The 19,802-nt window shown below is 39.9% G+C and overlaps 1 protein-coding gene across 1 annotated transcript in view; it reads right to left on the bottom strand.

Annotated features, from left to right (window-relative positions):
* The window catches only part of NOTCH2 (notch receptor 2), a 169,858-nt gene that overhangs the window by 24,694 nt on the left and 125,362 nt on the right, over window positions 1–19,802 (bottom strand). Inside the window, exons 13-19 of the mRNA XM_065905975.1 lie at window positions 18,180–18,372; window positions 16,687–16,832; window positions 15,005–15,118; window positions 4,555–4,674; window positions 3,998–4,150; window positions 1,574–1,802; window positions 586–787 (exon numbers count right to left, since the gene is read on the bottom strand). Coding sequence (XP_065762047.1) covers window positions 586–787; window positions 1,574–1,802; window positions 3,998–4,150; window positions 4,555–4,674; window positions 15,005–15,118; window positions 16,687–16,832; window positions 18,180–18,372 — 1,157 coding nt within the window. The remainder of the gene's footprint in view (window positions 1–585; window positions 788–1,573; window positions 1,803–3,997; window positions 4,151–4,554; window positions 4,675–15,004; window positions 15,119–16,686; window positions 16,833–18,179; window positions 18,373–19,802) is intronic.

Genomic DNA, 19,802 nt, shown 5'->3' with positions numbered 1-19,802 from the left:
GACCCTCTTGGGCTCAATGTATTCTTTCATGAAATGAAAGGCTAGACGAGTAGGCTCTGAGGGGCCCTTCCATTCTAAGAGTCTATGAAAATGAATATTAAATATTTGAATTTGAAAGACATGTGAATAGTTTGGTTTTGAGACTGTTAACAACATTGTAGGGCATAATTATCATTATCCCCTTAGATGTTGTATCTGAATTTTAAAAACTGTATTTTGATTGTTCTTTATTTCCATTTTTTTCCTAAATGACATCAATGTGCTTATTTCCCATATGCATTTTCTGCAGCTCTAGGTTAGCCTTCTGTAACAATTTTATGTGTGTTAACCCACATAATCTTGCCAGTATCACCATTTTGGAATCTACCAGGTTAAGAAGTTGGTAGTTCTCAGAAGTTATCTAAGAACTTAGATTAACTTAGTTATCTTAGAAGTATAATTAAGAAAGTGTCCAGATTTATTTTGGGTACATTCCTAAGACCCCGAATTTTCTCTTTTAAGTAGGGCTTATTTTGCCTAGGAAAGAACAGGTGTAACATTCAACCATTCTGCAGGAGCTGAATTAATGGGATGAAATCTAACTACCTGACAGTTTTTTCCAGTGTAGCCCAAAGGGCAGATGCAGCGGTAGGTACCCAGGCCATCAACACATACTCCTTCATTCAGGCATGGATGAGAGTTGCATTCATTGATCTCATGGAGGCAGAAGGAACCGGTGAAGCCCACAGGGCACAAGCAAGAGAAGGAGTTAATCCCATCGATACACGTGCCACCATTGAAACAGGAGCTGAGAAGCACACAGGAAGAACAACATCAGTTAGATAATCTGGATCCTCTGACCTGCTATTTTAAAAGTAAGGTTCCTCACATCTAAGATATTACAGAAGGAAACACTCTTGAGCACCCCAAACTCCTATATCCAGTAAACTTTACCTTTTTCCAAACTAGAATGGGCACCAATCAGTGTGAGTCTCAGCTTCCTTTTCACAACCAAAAAGATCTGAGGAGTATTTAAAAGTCTGAGCTTATTAGAGACTCCAAGAGAAAGTGAAGGCTTCCAGGTTTTACCCAGACCTTCTGTAGCTCTCCATGTATCACATTTCATTTTATCTCTAAGTCAACTTAATTTATAAAAAGGAATGTATCAAATAAATAGCTCTTGATTCCATATTTCTTTATGGAAGAGAAACAGAACAAATTTGTTGATAATAAAAAAAGAATCAAACCTCCCAGAAATTATTTAAAGAGGGATGACAAATCTGTAAAGAAGTAGGATTTTTTTGTCAACTGAAATTAACAAGAGACCAAAAGGAGATGAAATAGAACTATAGCACTTTCTGTTCCCTATGTAAGAAATAAATGATGATTCATCTCACTAAGTTTTTCAACCTCTGCCTTGAACTTGTAACTAGATGTCTACAAGGAATGAGAAACCAGAAAACAGGAGATGACTGTGTGGTGGGATCCAAGGAGATGCCTTATGCGGCCCCTCAATCCCAGCAGAGTGCTCCGCAGGCTCCGCCCCCTCCCTTTTCCCATCAGGCACTGCGGCCCGAGGGCGCGGGCTGCTCACCTCTCGGTGCACTCGTCAATGTCCTCCTCGCAGTGGACTCCACCAAAGCCCGCTGGGCACTTGCAGGTGTAGCTGTTGACGTAGTCAGAGCAGGTCCCTCCGTTCTTACAGGGCTCACTCAGACACTCATTCATGTCTGTCTGACACTTATCCCCAGTGAAGCCCGGAAGGCACAGGCAGGAGAACGTATTCACTCCATCTACACAGGAACCCCCATTCTGGCAAGGATCTAGGCCACGGCACACGAGAATCAGAACTCTGAACAGCAGCATCCATTTAACCTTAGACTCGAAAAGCTGAGTACCCTGAACTGAGCCACACAAACAGTAACAATTCTGACATTTCTTTACATCTATTTTGCCCTGACTCCTCCATTTACAAAAATGAATGCAGTAACACTTGCCTGAGATTCTTAATAATAATCTGCTTAATAGCTGGAAAGAACTTTACCTGCAACACTCACTGTTTTGCAAAATTAATACTCATAAAACTAGGGATGGGATAGATATCAATTAGCCCCCTTGTGCTGACCAAACTTTTCTTTTCCCTCCCTCTATTCCTTTCTTCCCTTTGTTGTTTTTGTTTGTTGTTTTTTAGATTTACATACAACTAGGAAACGAGCATTTTTAAATTTTAAACATCACATAGTTTGATCTTAGGGAATACTGTATAGCCATAGCAGTTAGTCAAGAAATTCTGAGCTATTATAATAGCACAGTCCTCTGCAACACAGATGGCACTCGAATCAGAACAAGAAAAGTAAGATGTGGCTCCTGGTCTTAAGGAACTTGAAATATAATTACAAGACAGGTCATAAACATAAAGAGAAAACAAAATACCAGGTGAGTAATGCAGTCCTTATTTTATAAGAGAGATATTTATACCTTAGTCATCTATTAGGCTAATTTCATTCTAAGGCTCATTTGCAGTCTCTACTGGAACAACTCTAGAAGTCATATATCCCTGTTATAAATAACAGTACACAGCTACTGTAATTTCCATAGCACCTTTCAAGCAACTCACAGTAATTTACTGAATAATTTTAAACTAGTTGCAAATATTGTTAGTCCTACTTCAAATAGGAAAAAGTGTTCAAATAGTAGAAATTTGACTGATATACTAATTAATGTGGGAAAGGAATCCAAATAGTGTGATCTCACTCCCTTAAATTTCTCCATCAGTTTTACCTTGGCCATATTTTTTTCACCATTAGTCATATAATGTTGGAATTATTTGTCTATCCATCTTTATTTCCTAAGAGACTATGAGTTTCATAAATGTAAGGTTTTAATTATACTGGTACTGTCAGTCTCTAGTATAGTGCCATCCATATGATAATCTGAAATGATATATGCTGTGAATTAAGATGCCATTATTCTTGATGCACTATGATAAGCTCATTTGAATTTAATGATTTAATCACCACAAAAGTAACTGAATACAAGCGGCCCCCCATATTCATGTGTTCCACAATCATGGATTCAACCAACCAAGAACAGAAAAAAAATTTTTTTTTAAATCCCAGAAAGTTCCAAAAGGCTAAACTTGAATTTGCCATGTACCAGCAAATATTTACATAGCACTTACATTGCATTAGGTATTACAAGTAATTAAGAAATGATTTAAAGTATACAAGAGGATGTGCATAGGTTATATGTAAATACTATACCGTTTTATATAAGGGACTTGAGCATCTTCAGATTTTAGTATCCACAGGGGGTCCTAGAACCAGTACCCTCAGATACTGAGAGATGACTGTACTGATAAGTACATCACATTCATATGTTGAAACTACTGAAGCTGGGTAAAAAACCACTAGAAAGAAGTAGGCAGAACAATCCCTAAAGTTTACATTAGGCTGAGCACAGTTCACGTTCATACCAGTCAGAGTGAAAAGATTCCCCTAAGATGTACAGGGCCAAGTAGAGCTCTCAGAGAAAAATAAAATTGTAAAAAAATTCACACAAATCTACAGTGACGGAGGTAGATCCCTAGTTGCCTGAGACAGGAAAGTAGAAAGGAGGGTTAAGTTACAAGGGATGAAATACATTCAGGGGGATGAATGTGATCAGTATCTTAAATACTGGTTTTGGTTGTCGTATGTCAAAACTTACTGGACTGGTTCATTTAAATACTGGCAGTGTGTTGTATACTTAATTATACTTCAAGAGATCTGCTTTTTATTAGAAGCTTTCATAGCATTGTCCCCACTTTGTACAAAAATCAGTAAGGCAATAGTTAAAAGTGACTCCTGTGTATTAACTCCTAAAGCCACTAGCTTCAAAATGAAGATTTTTAAAATACGAAGATTAAAGACAGGTGATAAACTGTTGGATGGCCAGCCTCGGCACCGAGAGGCACGTGCCCCCCCCAAGCCCTCCTCTGCTCTCCCCCAGGGGCTCAGGAGCAGGCTGGCGTACTCACTGGCAAGGCAGTCATCAATGTCCTCCTCACAGTCCATGCCACTGAAGCCTGGCGGACATTCACACATGTAGCTGCCCTGGGTGTTATGGCAGAAACCATGGTTCATGCAGGGCTTGGAGACACACTCATCAATGTCGATGGTACACCGCTGACCTGGAAACAAAGGGGCAATGAATGGTCCAGTCCTTGGAAGTCGATTCCCACACAGAAATTTAGCTGGGGTGGGTGGGGCTGCTGCAAGGATATTCTGTCTGGTCTCCCGCTTTGGGAAGTCCCTTCAGGTTTCTGTGCCCCGAGCAAGTTGCCGTCCAGATGCTAAAATTCAACAGAGAACATCAAAGCTTCAGACTCTGGTTGGAGTCTTCCAGCCACTAGGGGGCGGCAAAGACATGTAAAATGGAAAGTCTAAACCATTCCAGTTAGCAGCTTCAACTTTTATACAAGATCTGTGTTCTTGACAAAAAAAGGGCAAGCCTCAAAAGATAGATCCTCCATGTCATCAAATAACCAGATCACTCTGTTAAATGCTCTTGGTTTCTACATTCCGACACTGTTACCTTGCCAGCCAGGAGCACACAGGCAGGTGTAACTCTCAAAATTTGGTGCCTCTTTGCAAATACCAGCATTCTCACAAGGGTTTGGGGAACAGGGAGCCAATATGGTCTGACAGTTCTTGCCTGTAAATCAAATGACAGGGTTTATTATAGAGAGAAAGTCCAAGGAACTGAGATTTCCCCAAATTCTACACCAAAGGATGCTTTCTGAATTCAGATCTAATGTAGTGAATAAGTTTCAGGATCTGAGAGACCTATGGACCTTTGTGTCTTGGATCTGATGTGATAACGCACAGTGTGATCTCAGGCAATCTACATTCTCTGAGCTTCCACATAAATAAGATGGGAATTAGGATGCTATGTAACTCATAGAGGCTTTTTGTGGATTAAATGAAAAAATGTTTACAAAGTCCTTACTAATAGGGCCCAGCATATGGAGTAAGTACTCAACAACCGCTGGTCTGCTGTCATCTTCATGTTGTTATCACAAGTGGTTATGTGGATTTAGAAACTGACATCAATCAGGTGTGAGAGTTTTTGCATCTTCGTAGCTAAGATTCAGCTACTCAGAAGCTTAGCCACATAGATCCATCTTGCAGAGAAGTAACAACACAGCCTCCTACTCTTAAAACACTCTGTAGGCCTGCTCCAGAAGGCAATGGGGTTGATCAAAGGGCCATCAGAGGTGGAAACCAGTGAAGTGATACTGTCTAGTAACATCTCTCCTTATTTCAACATCAAAACATGATATTAATAGTTGTCCACCAACATTTCCTACCTGAGTATACTGAATATAAGATTTCAGGAAAAAATTAAAAGAATACTTTTATTAAAAGGGAGATGGGCTTTTTCCAAGATGGTGAAGGAGTAGAAGGACATGGAGTTTCTCTCTCCCCACAAATGTATCAAGGAGATATCTACACGTGAAGCAGTTACCACAGAGCACCTGCTGGACACTAGCAGAGGACCTTGGGCACCTAAAAGGACAAGAGAGACCCCCACGTGATGGGTAGGGTGAAAGGGAGAAGGCAAAGGCAGAGGAGAGGAAGCAGGATGACACCTGCACCCTCGTGGGGAGCCGAAGGCATGAAGAGGCCCCTGCGTCTGGGGAGGGCCTCTTACCAGCTGGGAGATGAGCTGGAGAAGAGGAGAGCCTTGGGGGTTCAGAGGGTAGTCCAGTAACTGGTCTGTCACAGACAGGACAGAGTGAGACCTGCACAGATGGTCTGGGCCACGGCCCTGCACGCCCCAGCCTGAGACAGGTGTTTGCCAGTGCACATGGATGCTGGGTGCTGGAACGTGGGGTTTGGAGAGTAGACCCAAGGAGGAGCCTGCTGTTGGCTTGTTAGGGAAATTAAATGGAAGGAGTCTTGTCTTGTTCGGGCTTGAGAGACAAAGAAAGCAGAGCAAGCCTCTGACCTTGCTTCTGACCTGCCTGGACACTGCCTTGCCTACCTTCCTGCAGTGAGTGCAAGTTGCATGGCATCATAGATGAGAAGGGGGCAGATCCTGGAATTGTTGAGCCCCTGGAGGAGGTCTGGCCAACCATACCAGGGGCTTAATAACATTCCAAGATTTACAAGACAAAACAAATGGCACCGTAAAAAAAAAAAAAAAAAAAAAAAGATTAAACCAGAGCTGCAATCTACTCTCAAACTGATGACAATATCAGTTTGTGGCCTGGGATTAAAAGCAGGAACCCCCAACCTACAATTCTGAAGTCTCACCCATGGAGCAGATGCACTACCCGGGACCTTTTCCCAATTGGGGCTCCAGACTGCTGTCACACAGGACTTCCCAGCACTGTTTGAGTCTGGATATTAGTCAAAACCAAATTTGGTGATATATGGACTGTTACTTTTCTTTACTATTCTATTTTTCTTTTTTTAAATGATGGTTTATTATAAGATGGGTAATTCTCTACTAGATATTGAAATTATTTATTTGTGTATAATGAGTCATTTCTTTTGTTAACAAATATTTTGAACCTAAGGTTATGGTTTTTCCAGTGGTCATGTATGGATGTGAGAGTTGGACTGTGAGGAAAACTGAGTGTCAAAAAATTGATGCTTTTGAACTGTGGTGTTGGAGAAGACTCTTGAGAGTCCCTTGGACTGCAAGGAGATCCAACCAGTCCATCCTAAAGGAGATCAGTCCTGGGTGTTCATTGGAAGGACTGATGCTGAAGCTGAAACTCCAATGATTTGGCCACCTCATGCGAAGAGTTGACTCATTGGAAAAGACCCTGATGCTGGGAGGGATTGCGGGCAGGAGGAGAAGGGGACGACAGAGGATGAGATGGCTGGATGGCATCACCGACTTGATGGGCATGAGTTTGAGTAAACTCCGGGAGTTGGTGATGGACAGGGAGGCCTGGTGTGCTGCGGTTCATGGGGTCGCAAAGAGTCGGACACGACTGAGTGACTGAACTGAACTGAACTGAAGGTGAAATTTAAACTTGTGGCAAAACACGGCTGTGAGGAGACAGCCTGAGAGGATGGGGTTGCAGAGCTCTGCAGCTGAGAATGCTCGTGGAGGAAGCCTGGACGACCACAGAAATGAAGCGCCACTGTTGAGTAATGCACAAGGTGGGGGGTTGCCATTGTAAGCTCTCTCCTCATATACCAACCCCAAACTCCAGAGCACTAGGCGGGCTCCTACCGGAGCTGGCTTGCACATCCCTGTCACTGCCTCCTCTGTTCCCCCTCCTCAAAATGTGTGACCAGCTCACCCCTATCGCCACCTGAAGGGTCCCATATTCCAATCCCTACCCCAGCACCCTCCTCCCTGGGCAGCGTGCAGAGAATACTGTACTTTGTGAGCCCACACAACAGGCAAGAAGGGACAAAACAGAGCACATTCACAGGTGAACAGCCCCAGAGAAAGAATATGCAGTAGCTGCTCTCCAGTGGAAATGCTCCAATCCTCACACCACAAATCAGAAACACAGCTAAGAAACAGATCCAGGGGCTTCTACCCCCAGACAGAGAGCAGATCCTGTCTCTAACAGGACAGTGACAACCACAGAGCAAGGGGTGGCCCTGCTTGATACCCAGCGCAGGCTCTAGTCACAACATCAGTCAAACTCCCTTTCAAGGGGAGTCCACAAGCTTCTGGACCAACTTCACCCAATGGGGGGCAGACGCCAGAAACAAGAGGAATTATGATCCTGCTACCTGCAGGAAAGAGACCACAAACACAGTAAGTCTGACAAAATAAAAAGACAAAGAAACATCTAGCAGACGGAAGAGCAAAATAAAAATCTAAAAGAACAACTAAACAGGTAGGCAATCTACCTGAAAAAGAATCCAGAATAATCAAAGTAAAGATGACTCAAGATCTCAGAAAAAGAATGGAGGCACAGATCAAGAAGATATAAGAAATGTTCAGTAAAGAGCCAGGAGAACTAATGAACACACAAATACAGATGAATACAAGAACTGAGATGAAAAATACACTAGAAGGAATCAACAACAGAAAAACTGAGGCAGAAGAAGGGATAAGTGACCTGGAAGACAGGATGGTGGAAATCTCTGTGGTGAAACAAAAAAGAAAAAAGAATGAAAAGAAATGAGGACAGGGACTTTCCTGGAAGCCCAGTGGTTTTAAGACTCCACACTTCCACTGCAAGGGGCAAAGATTCAATCCCTGCTTGGGAAACTAAGATCCTGCACGCTGCAGGGTGTGAACCAAAAAAGTCAATATGAAATACATAAATAAGTAATATTTTTTTAAAAAAAAGAAATGAAGTCAGTCTCAGAGACCTCTTGGAAAACATTAAATGCACCAATATTTAAATTATAGGGGTCCAAAAAGAAGAAAAATAGAAAGAACCTGAGAAAATATTTGAAGAGGCTATAGTTGAAATCTTCCCTAAAATGAGAAAGAAAGTGGTCACCCAAGTCCAGGAAGTACAGACAGTCCCACAGAGGATAAACCCAAGGAGAAACATGTCAAGACACACATTAATCAAACTAACAAAAATTAAACACAACCAAAAAGTATTTAAAGCAACAAGGGAAAAACAACAAATAACATATAAGGGAATCCCCATCTCCATAAACTGATTTTTTTAGCAAAAACTCTGCAGGCCAGAAGGGAGTGGCATGATATATTTAAAGTGATGAAAGGGAAAAACCTACAATCAAGAACATCCAGCAAGGTTCTCATTCCAATTTGACAGAGACTCAAAAGCTTTACAGACAAGCAAAAACCAAGAGAATTCAGCACCACCAAACCAGTTTTACAACAAATACTAAGGGAAATTAATTCTCTAGGCGGGAAACACAAGAGAAGAGAACAAAACAGGAAAGGAAAAAAAAAAGGACCTAAAAAAACACCCCTCAAATAAAAAAAAAATGGCAATAGGGATATACATATCAATACTTATATAAATGGATTAAACACTTCAGCCAAAAGTCACAGACAGGCTGAATGGCAGCAAAAACAAGACCCACATATATGCTGTCCACAAGAGACCCACTTCAGACCTAAGGACACACACAGAGTAAAAGTAATGGGATGAAGAAAAATGGAAATAAAAAAAAAGCTAGGGTAGCAATCTTATATCAGACAAAACAGACTTTAAATAAAGACTGTTACAAAAGACAAGGAGGGACACTACATAATGATCAAGGGATCAATCCAAAATGATGTAACAATTGCAAATACATAGGCACCCAACATAGGAGCACCTCAGTATACAAAGCAAATGCTAACAGTCACAAAAGCAGAAATCAACAGTAACACAATAATGGTGGGGAACTTTAACATCCATTATACCAATGGACAGATCATCCAGATAGAAAATTAATAAGTAAACATAAGCCTTAAATGGCACATTGGACCAGACAGACTTGATTGATATTTATAGGACATTCCATCCAAAAGCAGCAGAACACACTTTCTTCTCAAGTGCACAGGGAACATTCTCCAGGACAGATAGCAACTTAGGTCACAAATCAAACCTCAGTATATTTAAGAAAACAGAAATCATATCCAGCATCTTTTCCAATCACAATACAAAGCAACTAGAGAAAGAAGAACAGATAAAGTAAGTAAAAGGAAAGAAATCATAAAGATCAGACAAAAAAACAAGTGAAATAGAGACAAAGAAAAGAACAGCAAAGATCAACGAAACTAAAAGCTGGCTCTCTGAGAAGAGAAACAAAATTGATAAACCTTTAGTCCGAGTCATCAAGAAAAAAGAGGACTCAAATCAATAAAACAGAGATGAAAAAAGAGAAGTTACAACCAACACCATAGAAATGCAAAGGATCATAAAAGACTACTATAAGAAACTATGCACCAATAAAATGAACAGCCTAAAACAGAGGGATAAATTCAAAGAAAGGTACAAACTTCCAAGAATGAACCAAGGAGAAACAGAAAATATAAACAGACCAATCACAAGAACTGAAATTGAAACTGATTAAAAATCTTTCAACAAACAAAACTCCAGGACCAGATGGGATTTATCCCAGGAATGCAAGGATTTTTCAATATCTGCAAATCAATGTGATACTCCATGTCAACAAATCGAAGAATAAAAACCATAAGACTATCTCAAGAGATGCAGAAAAAGCTTCTGACAAAATTCAACATTCCTTTCTGACAAAAACTCTCCAGAAAGTGGGCATAATGGGAATCCACCTCAACATAATAAAAGCCATATACACCAAACCCATAGCAAAAATCATTCTCAATGGTGAAAAACTGAAAGCATCTCCTCTAAAATCAGGAATAAGACAAGGATGTCCTCTTGTTGCTTTTATTCAACATAGTTTTGGAAGTTCTAGCCACAGCAATCAGAGAAGAAAAAAAAGGAACCAAAACTGAAAAAAAGAAGTAAAACTGTCACTGTTTGCAGGTAACATGATATGATACATAAAGAAACCCTAAAGACACTATCAGAAAACTATTATAGCTCATCAATGAATCTGGTAAAGTTACAGGATCCAAAATTAATACACAAAAATATGTATTTCTAGACACTAACAAGAGAGCTCAGAAACATTATCAAGGAAACGATCCCATCTACCAATATATTAGAAAGAATAAAGTACCTAGGAATAAACCTACCTAAGGAGAAAAAACACTTGTATGCAGAAAACTATAAATATTGATGAAGGAAATCAAAGATGACACAAACAGATGGAGAGATATACCATGTTTTTCGATTGGGAAATTAATATTTTACCCAAAGCAATCTACAAATTCAATGCAATCCCTATCAAATTACCCATGGCATTTTTCACAGAATTAGAACAAAAAAATTTTACAATTTGCATGTAAACACAAAACACCACAAATAGCCAAAGCAGTTGTTAGAATGAAAAATGGAGCTGGAGGAATCAGGTTCCCTGACTTCAGACTATACTACAAAGCCACAGTTATCAAAACAGCATGGTACTGGCACAAAACCGGAAATATAGATCAATGGATCAGGATAGAAAGTCTAGAAATAAACCCACACACTACTGTCACCAAATCTATGACAAAGGAGGCAAGAAGAGGCAAGAATATACAATGGAGAAAAGACAGTCTCTTCAATACATGGAGGTGAGAAAACTGGACAGCTATATGTAAACAAATGAAATTAGAACACTCCCAGCATTATACATAAAAATAAACCCAGCATGGATTAAAGACCTAAGTGTAAGGCCGGATACTATAAAACTCTTAGAGGAAAACATTGGAAGAACACCCTTTGACATAAATCACAGAAAGATTTTTTTGATCCACCTCCTAGAGTAAGGCTTCCCTGATAGCTCAGTTGGTAAAGAATCCACCTATAATGCAGGAGACCCTGTTTCAATTCCTGGGTCAGGAAGATCCGCTGGAGAAGGGATAGGCTACCCACTCCAGTATTCTTGGGTTTCCCTTGTGGCTCAGCTGGTAATGCCATTTGCAGCAACATAGATGGACCTAGAGACTGTCATACAGAGTGAAAGACAAATACCACATGATATCACTTATAGCTAGCATCTAAAAAAAAGCATACAAGTGAACTTAGTTACAAAACAGAAACAGAGTTACAGATGTGGAAATCAACCCTATGGTTACCAAGGGGAGGGGAGGGATGAATTAGAGATTGGGATTGATATATACACACTACTGTATATAAAATAGATAACCAATAAGGACTCAGCATGAGGAATTCTATTCAATGATATGTAATGGTCTATATGGAAAAAGAATCTAAAAAAGAGTTCACTTTGCTGTATACCTCCAACTAACACATTGTAAATCAACTATATTCCAATAAAAACTTTTTTTAAAAGGGGAAATTAAGTTGTTTTGGAAGTGAAATTACAACTCACACCTGTCAGAATGGCTACCATCAAAAAGTATACAAATAAAATATGCTGGCAAAGATGTGAAGAAAAGGAAAACCTTGATGCTATTGGTTGGAATGTAAACTAGTGCAGCCACCATAGAGAACAGTATGGATGTTACTTAAGCTAAAAACAGAACTACAATATGATCCAACAATTGCACTCTTTGGTATACATCTGAAGAAAGTGAAAACACTAATTCAAAAAGATACATGCACCTCAGTGTTCAAATCAGCATTAGGTTATTTATAATAGCCACACTATGGAAGCAACCTAAGTATCCATCAACAAAGGAATGGATAAAGATGTGATTTGTGACTCTTTCTCTCTGTCTCTCTCTCTCACACACACACACACATACACACAAGAATATTAATCAGCAATAAAAAAGAATGAAATTCTGCCATCTGCATCATGGATGGACTTAGATGGTATTACGATTAGTGAAACAAATCAGACAGAAAAGACAAATACTGTATGTTATTACTTATCTGTGGAGTCTAAAAAACAAGACAAATGAATATAATAAAATAGAAACAGCCTCACAGGTATAGAGAACAAACCGTGGTTACTAGCGGGAGAGGGAAGGGGGAGGGCCAAGGTAGAGGTGGGAGATTCAGAGACAGAAAGTACCAGGCATAAAATAAATACTCTACATGGATACAGAACAGGGAATACAGTTATTATTTCATAGTAACTTTACATGGAGTATAATATTTGTATCACTATAGTGTACACCTGAAACTAATACAACATTGCAACAAAATAAATAAGGTCAAGTAACAACTAAGTCAATTTAAAATTTTATCCTAAAACTTTGCATTCAAAAAGAAAAAAAATATTACCACAAATTTTCATCAATGTCCCTAACCATTTTTCCTTTTCTTAAAAGGTTCTTTTTGATGTGGACAATTTTTTGTGCTGCTGCTAAGTCACTTCAGTTGTGTCCAACTCTTTGCAACTCCATGGACTGTAGCCCACCAGGCTCCTCTGTTCATGGGATTCTCCAGGAAAGAATACTGGAGTGGGTTGCCTTTCTTCTTCTTTAGGGGATCTTCTCCATGCAGGGATCAAACCCGTGTCTCTTATGTCTCCTTTACTGGCAGGTGGGTTCTTTACCACTGGCACCACCTGGGAAGTCCCAGGACCGTTTTTAGAATTAATTTATTTATTTTTGGGTGCTGCACACGGGCCTTGTGGCAAGTAGGGGCTACTCTCTAGTCGCAATGGGTAGTAGGCTTTTCATTGCAGGGCTTCTCCTGTTGGGGAGCATGGGCTCTAGGCGTATGGGCTTTAGAAGTTGTGGCATATGGGCTTAGCTGCCTCGAGTCATGTGAGATCTTCCCGGACCAAGGATCAAACTCATGTCCTCTGCATTGGCAAATGGATTCTTAACTGCTGGGCCACCAGGGAAGTCCAATGTGGACCATTTTTAAAGGCTTCATTGAATTTGTTACAAAATTGCTTTTGTTTTTTGTTTTGGCTTTTTGGCCATGAGGCATGTGGGATCTTAGCTCCCAACCAGGGATTAAGCCTGTTACCGCTGCACTGGAATATGAAGTTTTAACCACTGGATCACCAGGGAAGTTCCCCTAACAAGTTCTTAATGTGTCTGGTCAGAACAGTGGCTCATAAGGAAAGGCAACATTGCTTAGCTCCCTTCATGCTGGCCAAATTCAATGACACTCAGAACCCTTAGCAACACTCAGCACTGAAATTTTAAACTGTAATATCTAATATAATTTCCCTGAGGTCACACACAGTAAATTCTTTTAATAAGATCCTAATATGTAGAAAAACCAACAGCCAGCACATAGTTATATATTCTTACAGTGTTGAATAGCAAGAAGGCAAATATTTTCCCAATGAGTTATGTACCTTAGTCACATTCAGATAAGCCTATAATGTGTCAAAGCATAATGACACCTGCTTATATCTCCCTACTACCATCAGTTCTCAGTCTTTATGGTTGTAAATGATATGATCTGCTCAGTTCCAACAAATGTGATTGCTATTGCTATGGAATGACATTATTTAGACTGTCTGGGGACAGCTATGGATCTCCAATAATTTCGATTTCTTCAATCAGGATGGCTAAATGCAGTTTCTCTGCATGAATGTTTCTTGTAAAGAGGTGACAAAGACAGCAATGTAGTACCAAGTCTTTCAGGTAAAAGAGTCATGCATCTGGCCACTCTAACAGCCCAGAGTCACTAGCACAGCTACTATCAACAGGCCAAGACTCCAGGGGAGTAAGAACTCAGCCATGCTCCTGCCTGCATGCAAGGCACTGGAGAAACATGCAAAGCCATTAAAGGGATGACACGAGGCGAGCGAGCCACACAAATACAACCAGTCACAAGACGGCAGTAATGAGGCAGGAGAATACAAAGAAATGTCCAAGCACACTCCTGTAACACCACCTGAAACAAAGTCACCTGATACGAAATGAAGTCACATCCATGTCTTCTGTGTGTGATCGCCATCCAAGGGGTAGTGCCTCTCTGCAGAGGACGCAGTGGCAATCAAAGTGAGGAGAGGAAGGACAGTTAAGAGGACAAGCTTCGGATTCAAAGACTTAGGGACAAATCCTAGATTTACTACTTACCTATGTGACCTTCAGCAAGTAACCTCTCTTTGCCTCAGCTTGCTCATGTATAAAACGGTGACAGGAATAGGACCCTCTACTCTATAGAATTATCGTGAGCACTAGAGCAAATACTCCAAAATATATAGTGTCTGGCACATAGGAAATGACCGATAAGTGGTAGCTGTTGAGTTGGCAAAACTAAGACCAAGAGCACAGGCCATATAGCCCATTCAGATAATGACTAAACCATCAGCTATGTGTCAATTCAAGACATGTATAATTAAAAAAATTTTTTTCAAACCCTAAAAAATAAAGGCAAACAAGTATCCCTACCACTTGCATCTAGAGAGGCCACAGTGTTGTCTCTGAGCAGACGACCTAGACAGTGAGAGCAGGAAAGGTGGTCAGGCCGTGATTCCTCAGGGCAGCATCACTGCCCCCACAGACCCCATCTCTGAGACTCCGAGGTTTGGAATGACAAGGCAAGACTGAGCATCCCTTCTGGCCCCTGGACCCCGAGACTCACCTGTGTATGGCAGCACACAGTGGCAAGTATAACCGCTTACATCATCAAAGCAGGTTCCTTGGTTCAGACATGGATTTGAAGCACATTCATCAACATTCACCTGGCAGTTATAGCCTGCAGACAAAAAGGGGGAAAAATCAAAGACAGTGAAACTTTCTGTGAGCCTCCTCAATATCTCAATTACTAAGCAATGCTCTCAGGGATAAACGTTAAACACCTCAGAAAATGCATTAATTTCTTCAGGCCACTGAAACACCTGTTCATTCATTTCAGTGTAAAGTCCCTGACATACAATCAGTCAGTAAAACTGCTTAATCAAAAAATGAATGGAAGAACAATATATTCTAATAGCTTTAAAGTTTAATGAATGTCCAAATACAAGTAATTTCTCTATAATAGACCAAGAAGTTCACTAGGGTAAAAAGCTACTGCTATATCTAAATAGAGGCTTCTATACAAACTATCTGGTCAGGGCTTAAAAACAGGTTAGAAGTTATCAAGGGATAAAATACTTGAACAGTTACTCAAAGCTTCTTGATTTATGCCCTTTTTCAAACGCGCAGTATCTACCATCAATGTGGTGGTGCTTTCTGAAATCACAAAGTTCCTCCCCCGATCCAAGACACAAAATCTACTCCCACTAAGAAAAAAGAGAAAAGCGAGGAAGCATTCATGGGGGGACAGGACATTACCAAATGTCACCACCTTTATACCTGCAATAGAGCCTGACACAGAGTCTTAAAACTGAGGAAGTACACCTGTGTATAAAAAGAAAATAATGGCCTAAAAGTATAGAGGTCTGAGTTCAAACATGTCTGTTAGTCACTAGACATGTGATTATGAACTATCTTGATATTTATTTTGTTGATCAGCAAGTCTCAAAGAGACAAAGGAATAAAAGTGCTTCTAAATCTGTAAGTTTCTTTACAGATGTTATATATCTGAATGTCAAAAAGTTAATGACTTAAAACATGATCTTAGAAAAATGTCAAGTTATCAAATAAAGTGACACTGAAACATATTGTCCTATCACAGTAGCCTGGCACATCTTTGAGTTGTGAAATAAATGACTATATGGATCAAGGAGTACAAATATGTATGATTTACCCACAGGTTTCTCTCTCAAGGGTTAAAGAAAAAAGTGACAGGAGAAATATGACAGAGACAACTCAAAAAGTGATTTTACACAGTACTCACTACTATGCATTTTTCCAGAAGGCCATAGGTGACTACATATCATCTAAGAATATCTCAATGTTTAAGAGAGTTTGTTGGAAAGGTTTTAAATACATGGATTCTCCCATGATATTATTGCTACAATTACAGTAAAACAAGATTTTCATTCTCCTACCAATATCTCTTTTGAATTATCATAGAATCAAGCCTACACTGGAGCCTACAATTAGAATACCCAGTTAGAATGTCCAAAGTTGTATGAGTGGAGCTCTAGTTGCTCACCTTAAACGGTACTGTTTCAATAGCTCACCTCTCTGCTAGTCTGAAAATAGAATCCATGTTTAAATTTATGTTTTTATTCTCCAATTGCCCTATAAATAATAAGTGCTCAAATTAAGTTTCCTATATGAATGAGTAGGAAAAAGGGGAAAGAAAGAAGTGAGTCAGGCTGTATGCACCAACAAAAAGGCAGAAAAAGGACATAAAAATATGCACTTCTGCATCACCTTTAAAGCCCTTCTTGCAAGTGCACCTGTATCCATTCACCAGATTGTCACAAGTTCCCCCGTTCTGGCACGGATTAGAAAGACATTCATTTTTGTCCACTTCACAGTTGAGGCCAACCCAGCCTGCATCACAGAGGCACTTGTATCTGAAAGAAGACAGAAATAAGTTACTGTTGTGGTATGAATGTACAATTAAGTCACAGTTGAAATACAAAATTCTGATGAAATGAAGGATCAAGGAGCTCCTGGGTAGGCTCATTTCTGTTCCTCTTCAAACCTACACCTGGATTACCTTGTGAATCATGTGGGCCCATCTGGAGTATTTAGTAAACACAGCTTCCTGGCCCACCAAAAATGCTGGAAAAATAAGTAAGTATAGTGGGCTTTCACACGTAAAGAGTGGTTGGTACCACAAATTGGGACAACTTGAAAGACTCATTGCCATTGGTAAATCTGCAGTTTCTTTTCTGCTAAATAAATGTAAAGAAACCTTACATTACTTGTTTCTGGTGTAAAACAGATACTGAGAAAGTAGGGTAGTATCAGAGACTCTAAGTGACCACAAAGGGCTCCTGGGATATCTGACTTCTGAGACATGCTTTGTTCTGACCTGAAACCCTGCCCCCAGAAAGCACCAAGGGTGCTGAGTGGGAAATGGAACAGAAATGAAAGCATCTGAAATGTATGCATGTTGTTCACAATCTGAGCACCATCAGCACTTAGAATGTGATGTCAGGAGATGACAGCCTCCTTGTCTGGTGATTCTTTTTTTAAAAAAGTAAATGGGTTGGGATGCTTTGAAGGCTGCTATACTCTGAAACAGGAATACTGAGTTAATTCACCTTGGAAATCACTTGATTGGCCATTTACCTCTCAATGTACTCTTCATTCTCTCACCTGCTGTAAGCATGGCAAATGCTAAGTCCCGGCCAAAGTCCCGTCCTCTGGCAAGCAAGGCAGGAGCACGGGACTATCTCATGGAAGCAAACGTCACACTCTGTGATTCTAGAAAACTACTTGCCAACACATTGCATAGCTCTCAGGAGCTTGCCAACTGTGAACACTTCATCAGGGCCAAGACTCTAGCTAGCTGAAACCAGCTCTACTTCAGAGGTACCCACTGGTATCATTATGAAACAGAGTTGGGTTTTCTTTAAACAGGAGGTTAAGTCAAACAGAATATCCCCCAGAACTCAATCTTGCAGTTAGTACTAAAAGCACAACAGCTAAAGACTCAGAAAATAACCCTGGACTCCTCCCATGTGCTGACTACCCACAAGAGGAATGAAACATTCCTCCTTACTTTCCATCTACTCAGACATGGAAGGCAGGGAAGAAGTGGTGACTTGGAAGACTATGACGTGGATTACCGACCTCTTCAGCCTAGTCTCAGCTCAAGTCCTGACTGACTGCTACAGGGTATGGCCAGTACTAAAACTCAACTGGCTTGACACAGATCAATAAGAAATGATGAATACACGACAGCTACTCACCCAGTGAGGCCCCCAGTGCAGTTTCCGTGGACACAGGGATTGCTTAGGCACTCGTTCACCTGTGAGTAGCAGCTGGGATGGTGGGGCCCCTCAGGGCAGATACAGCGAAAGCTGTTCACATCATTGATGCACGTTGCACCCTTGCGACAGGGATTGGAGGCACACTCATCAATGTCAATGTTACATCTCTGCCCTGCAGAGGAGGGGGACAGTTTCTGTCAAATCCAAAATGCTTAGGGAATAGACCCAGTACCATGAGATCTATTGTGCAGGCACCTTTATCCGCCTAGGCTATAAAATGCCGTGGGCACCAAATGTCAAGATTAAGGAATAAGACATCCACTAGCACTCAGAGCCATGCAAGGAAGGAGCAGAGAGCATTGTGCTTCGATAACAAAGTTCACAAAATACTGGAACGGTGTTGTAGTGTTTCGACATGTGTTTCTTCACTCCAGTTTAGAAATGGGGAAACTTTACATCAAATATTCAAAAAGAGAACATCAAATGCTATCAAAGTTGTCTGCTCCTCTTGCTGCTGTTTGGAGAACTCTCAAGCTTTCCTTATCACTGTTGTCAGCTGGTTTACTGCATTCATTCTTGTAGGAGTTAGTCAATCTTTTACATTTCTATATATGGTAAATCTCAATTAACAGGAAAGTTCAGTGAGTGGGCTATTAATGATTAAGTTGCTTAAATAGAAAAGCCATTTGTTTTCACTTTCAGAATTGTATTAATCTATTTTCTGCCTCAGGAAGAAGAGAAACCTAAATATAATTTTATTGTTCTCTGATCATTGAGAAAACCATTCAGGGTCTCTCAATATAGACCAGTGGTTTTCAAATTTTAATGTGCAAGGATTGCTAAAAGTACTTGTTTTCAAAGAAGATCCTTATAGCTCCAAAGTAACATTTTAAATAATGTAGGTTTTTCAGATACTATATTTTGAGAAATTCTGATGTAGACAACTATTATTTCATCAAGTTATAATGTAAATGTTCAGAATATATGAAATTGAAATGAATATGTTCTTCCTCTAAAACATACCCAAGATTGCACTTTGAAAAGATGTCTGCTATAAAGTGGAATAAATGCCAGTTACATATGAGTTTTGCTTTGTTAAGTTTTGAATAAATGAGATTTAACTATATATTCCAAAATGATATAAAATTTTAAAATAACCCATAATTCTATAAATGACTGGTGACAAGCAACTGCTATGAAGGAATTATAAATTTCAAAGAATACAATTTTCTGATTCATATAAAACTAGGCATTTTTATTTAAGAAAGAGTAACCCTGCAATTAGAACAGGAAATTCCAAATGAAATAGATACACACCCTTTTAAAGTATGGGTATTAACATTTTTTCACTCTCTATTGCTCTCTAAACCATTACTGGTGGTTGGTGTGGTAAAAAACCCATAATTTGATAGTAGTTGCTATTTTCCTTTTAAGTATTTTATTAATAACCAATTCTACAATACTACTTTCTTAGGTTCAACTTCTGATTTTTTTTTAGATGTTTGCCACTGGCAGCAAGATAAGAGCCACAACTCTTTAACTACAGCACTATCCTCTGTCTGAAATCCAGTGGAGAATGAGAAGAAAAAGCTTTTTCAATTC

This window comes from Muntiacus reevesi, chromosome 1 (assembly GCF_963930625.1).
Source record: "Muntiacus reevesi chromosome 1, mMunRee1.1, whole genome shotgun sequence".
NCBI classification, from domain to species: domain Eukaryota; kingdom Metazoa; phylum Chordata; class Mammalia; order Artiodactyla; family Cervidae; genus Muntiacus; species Muntiacus reevesi.
The sequence above is the reverse complement of the archived record's forward strand: the minus strand, read 5'-3'. Positions and strand labels throughout refer to the sequence as shown.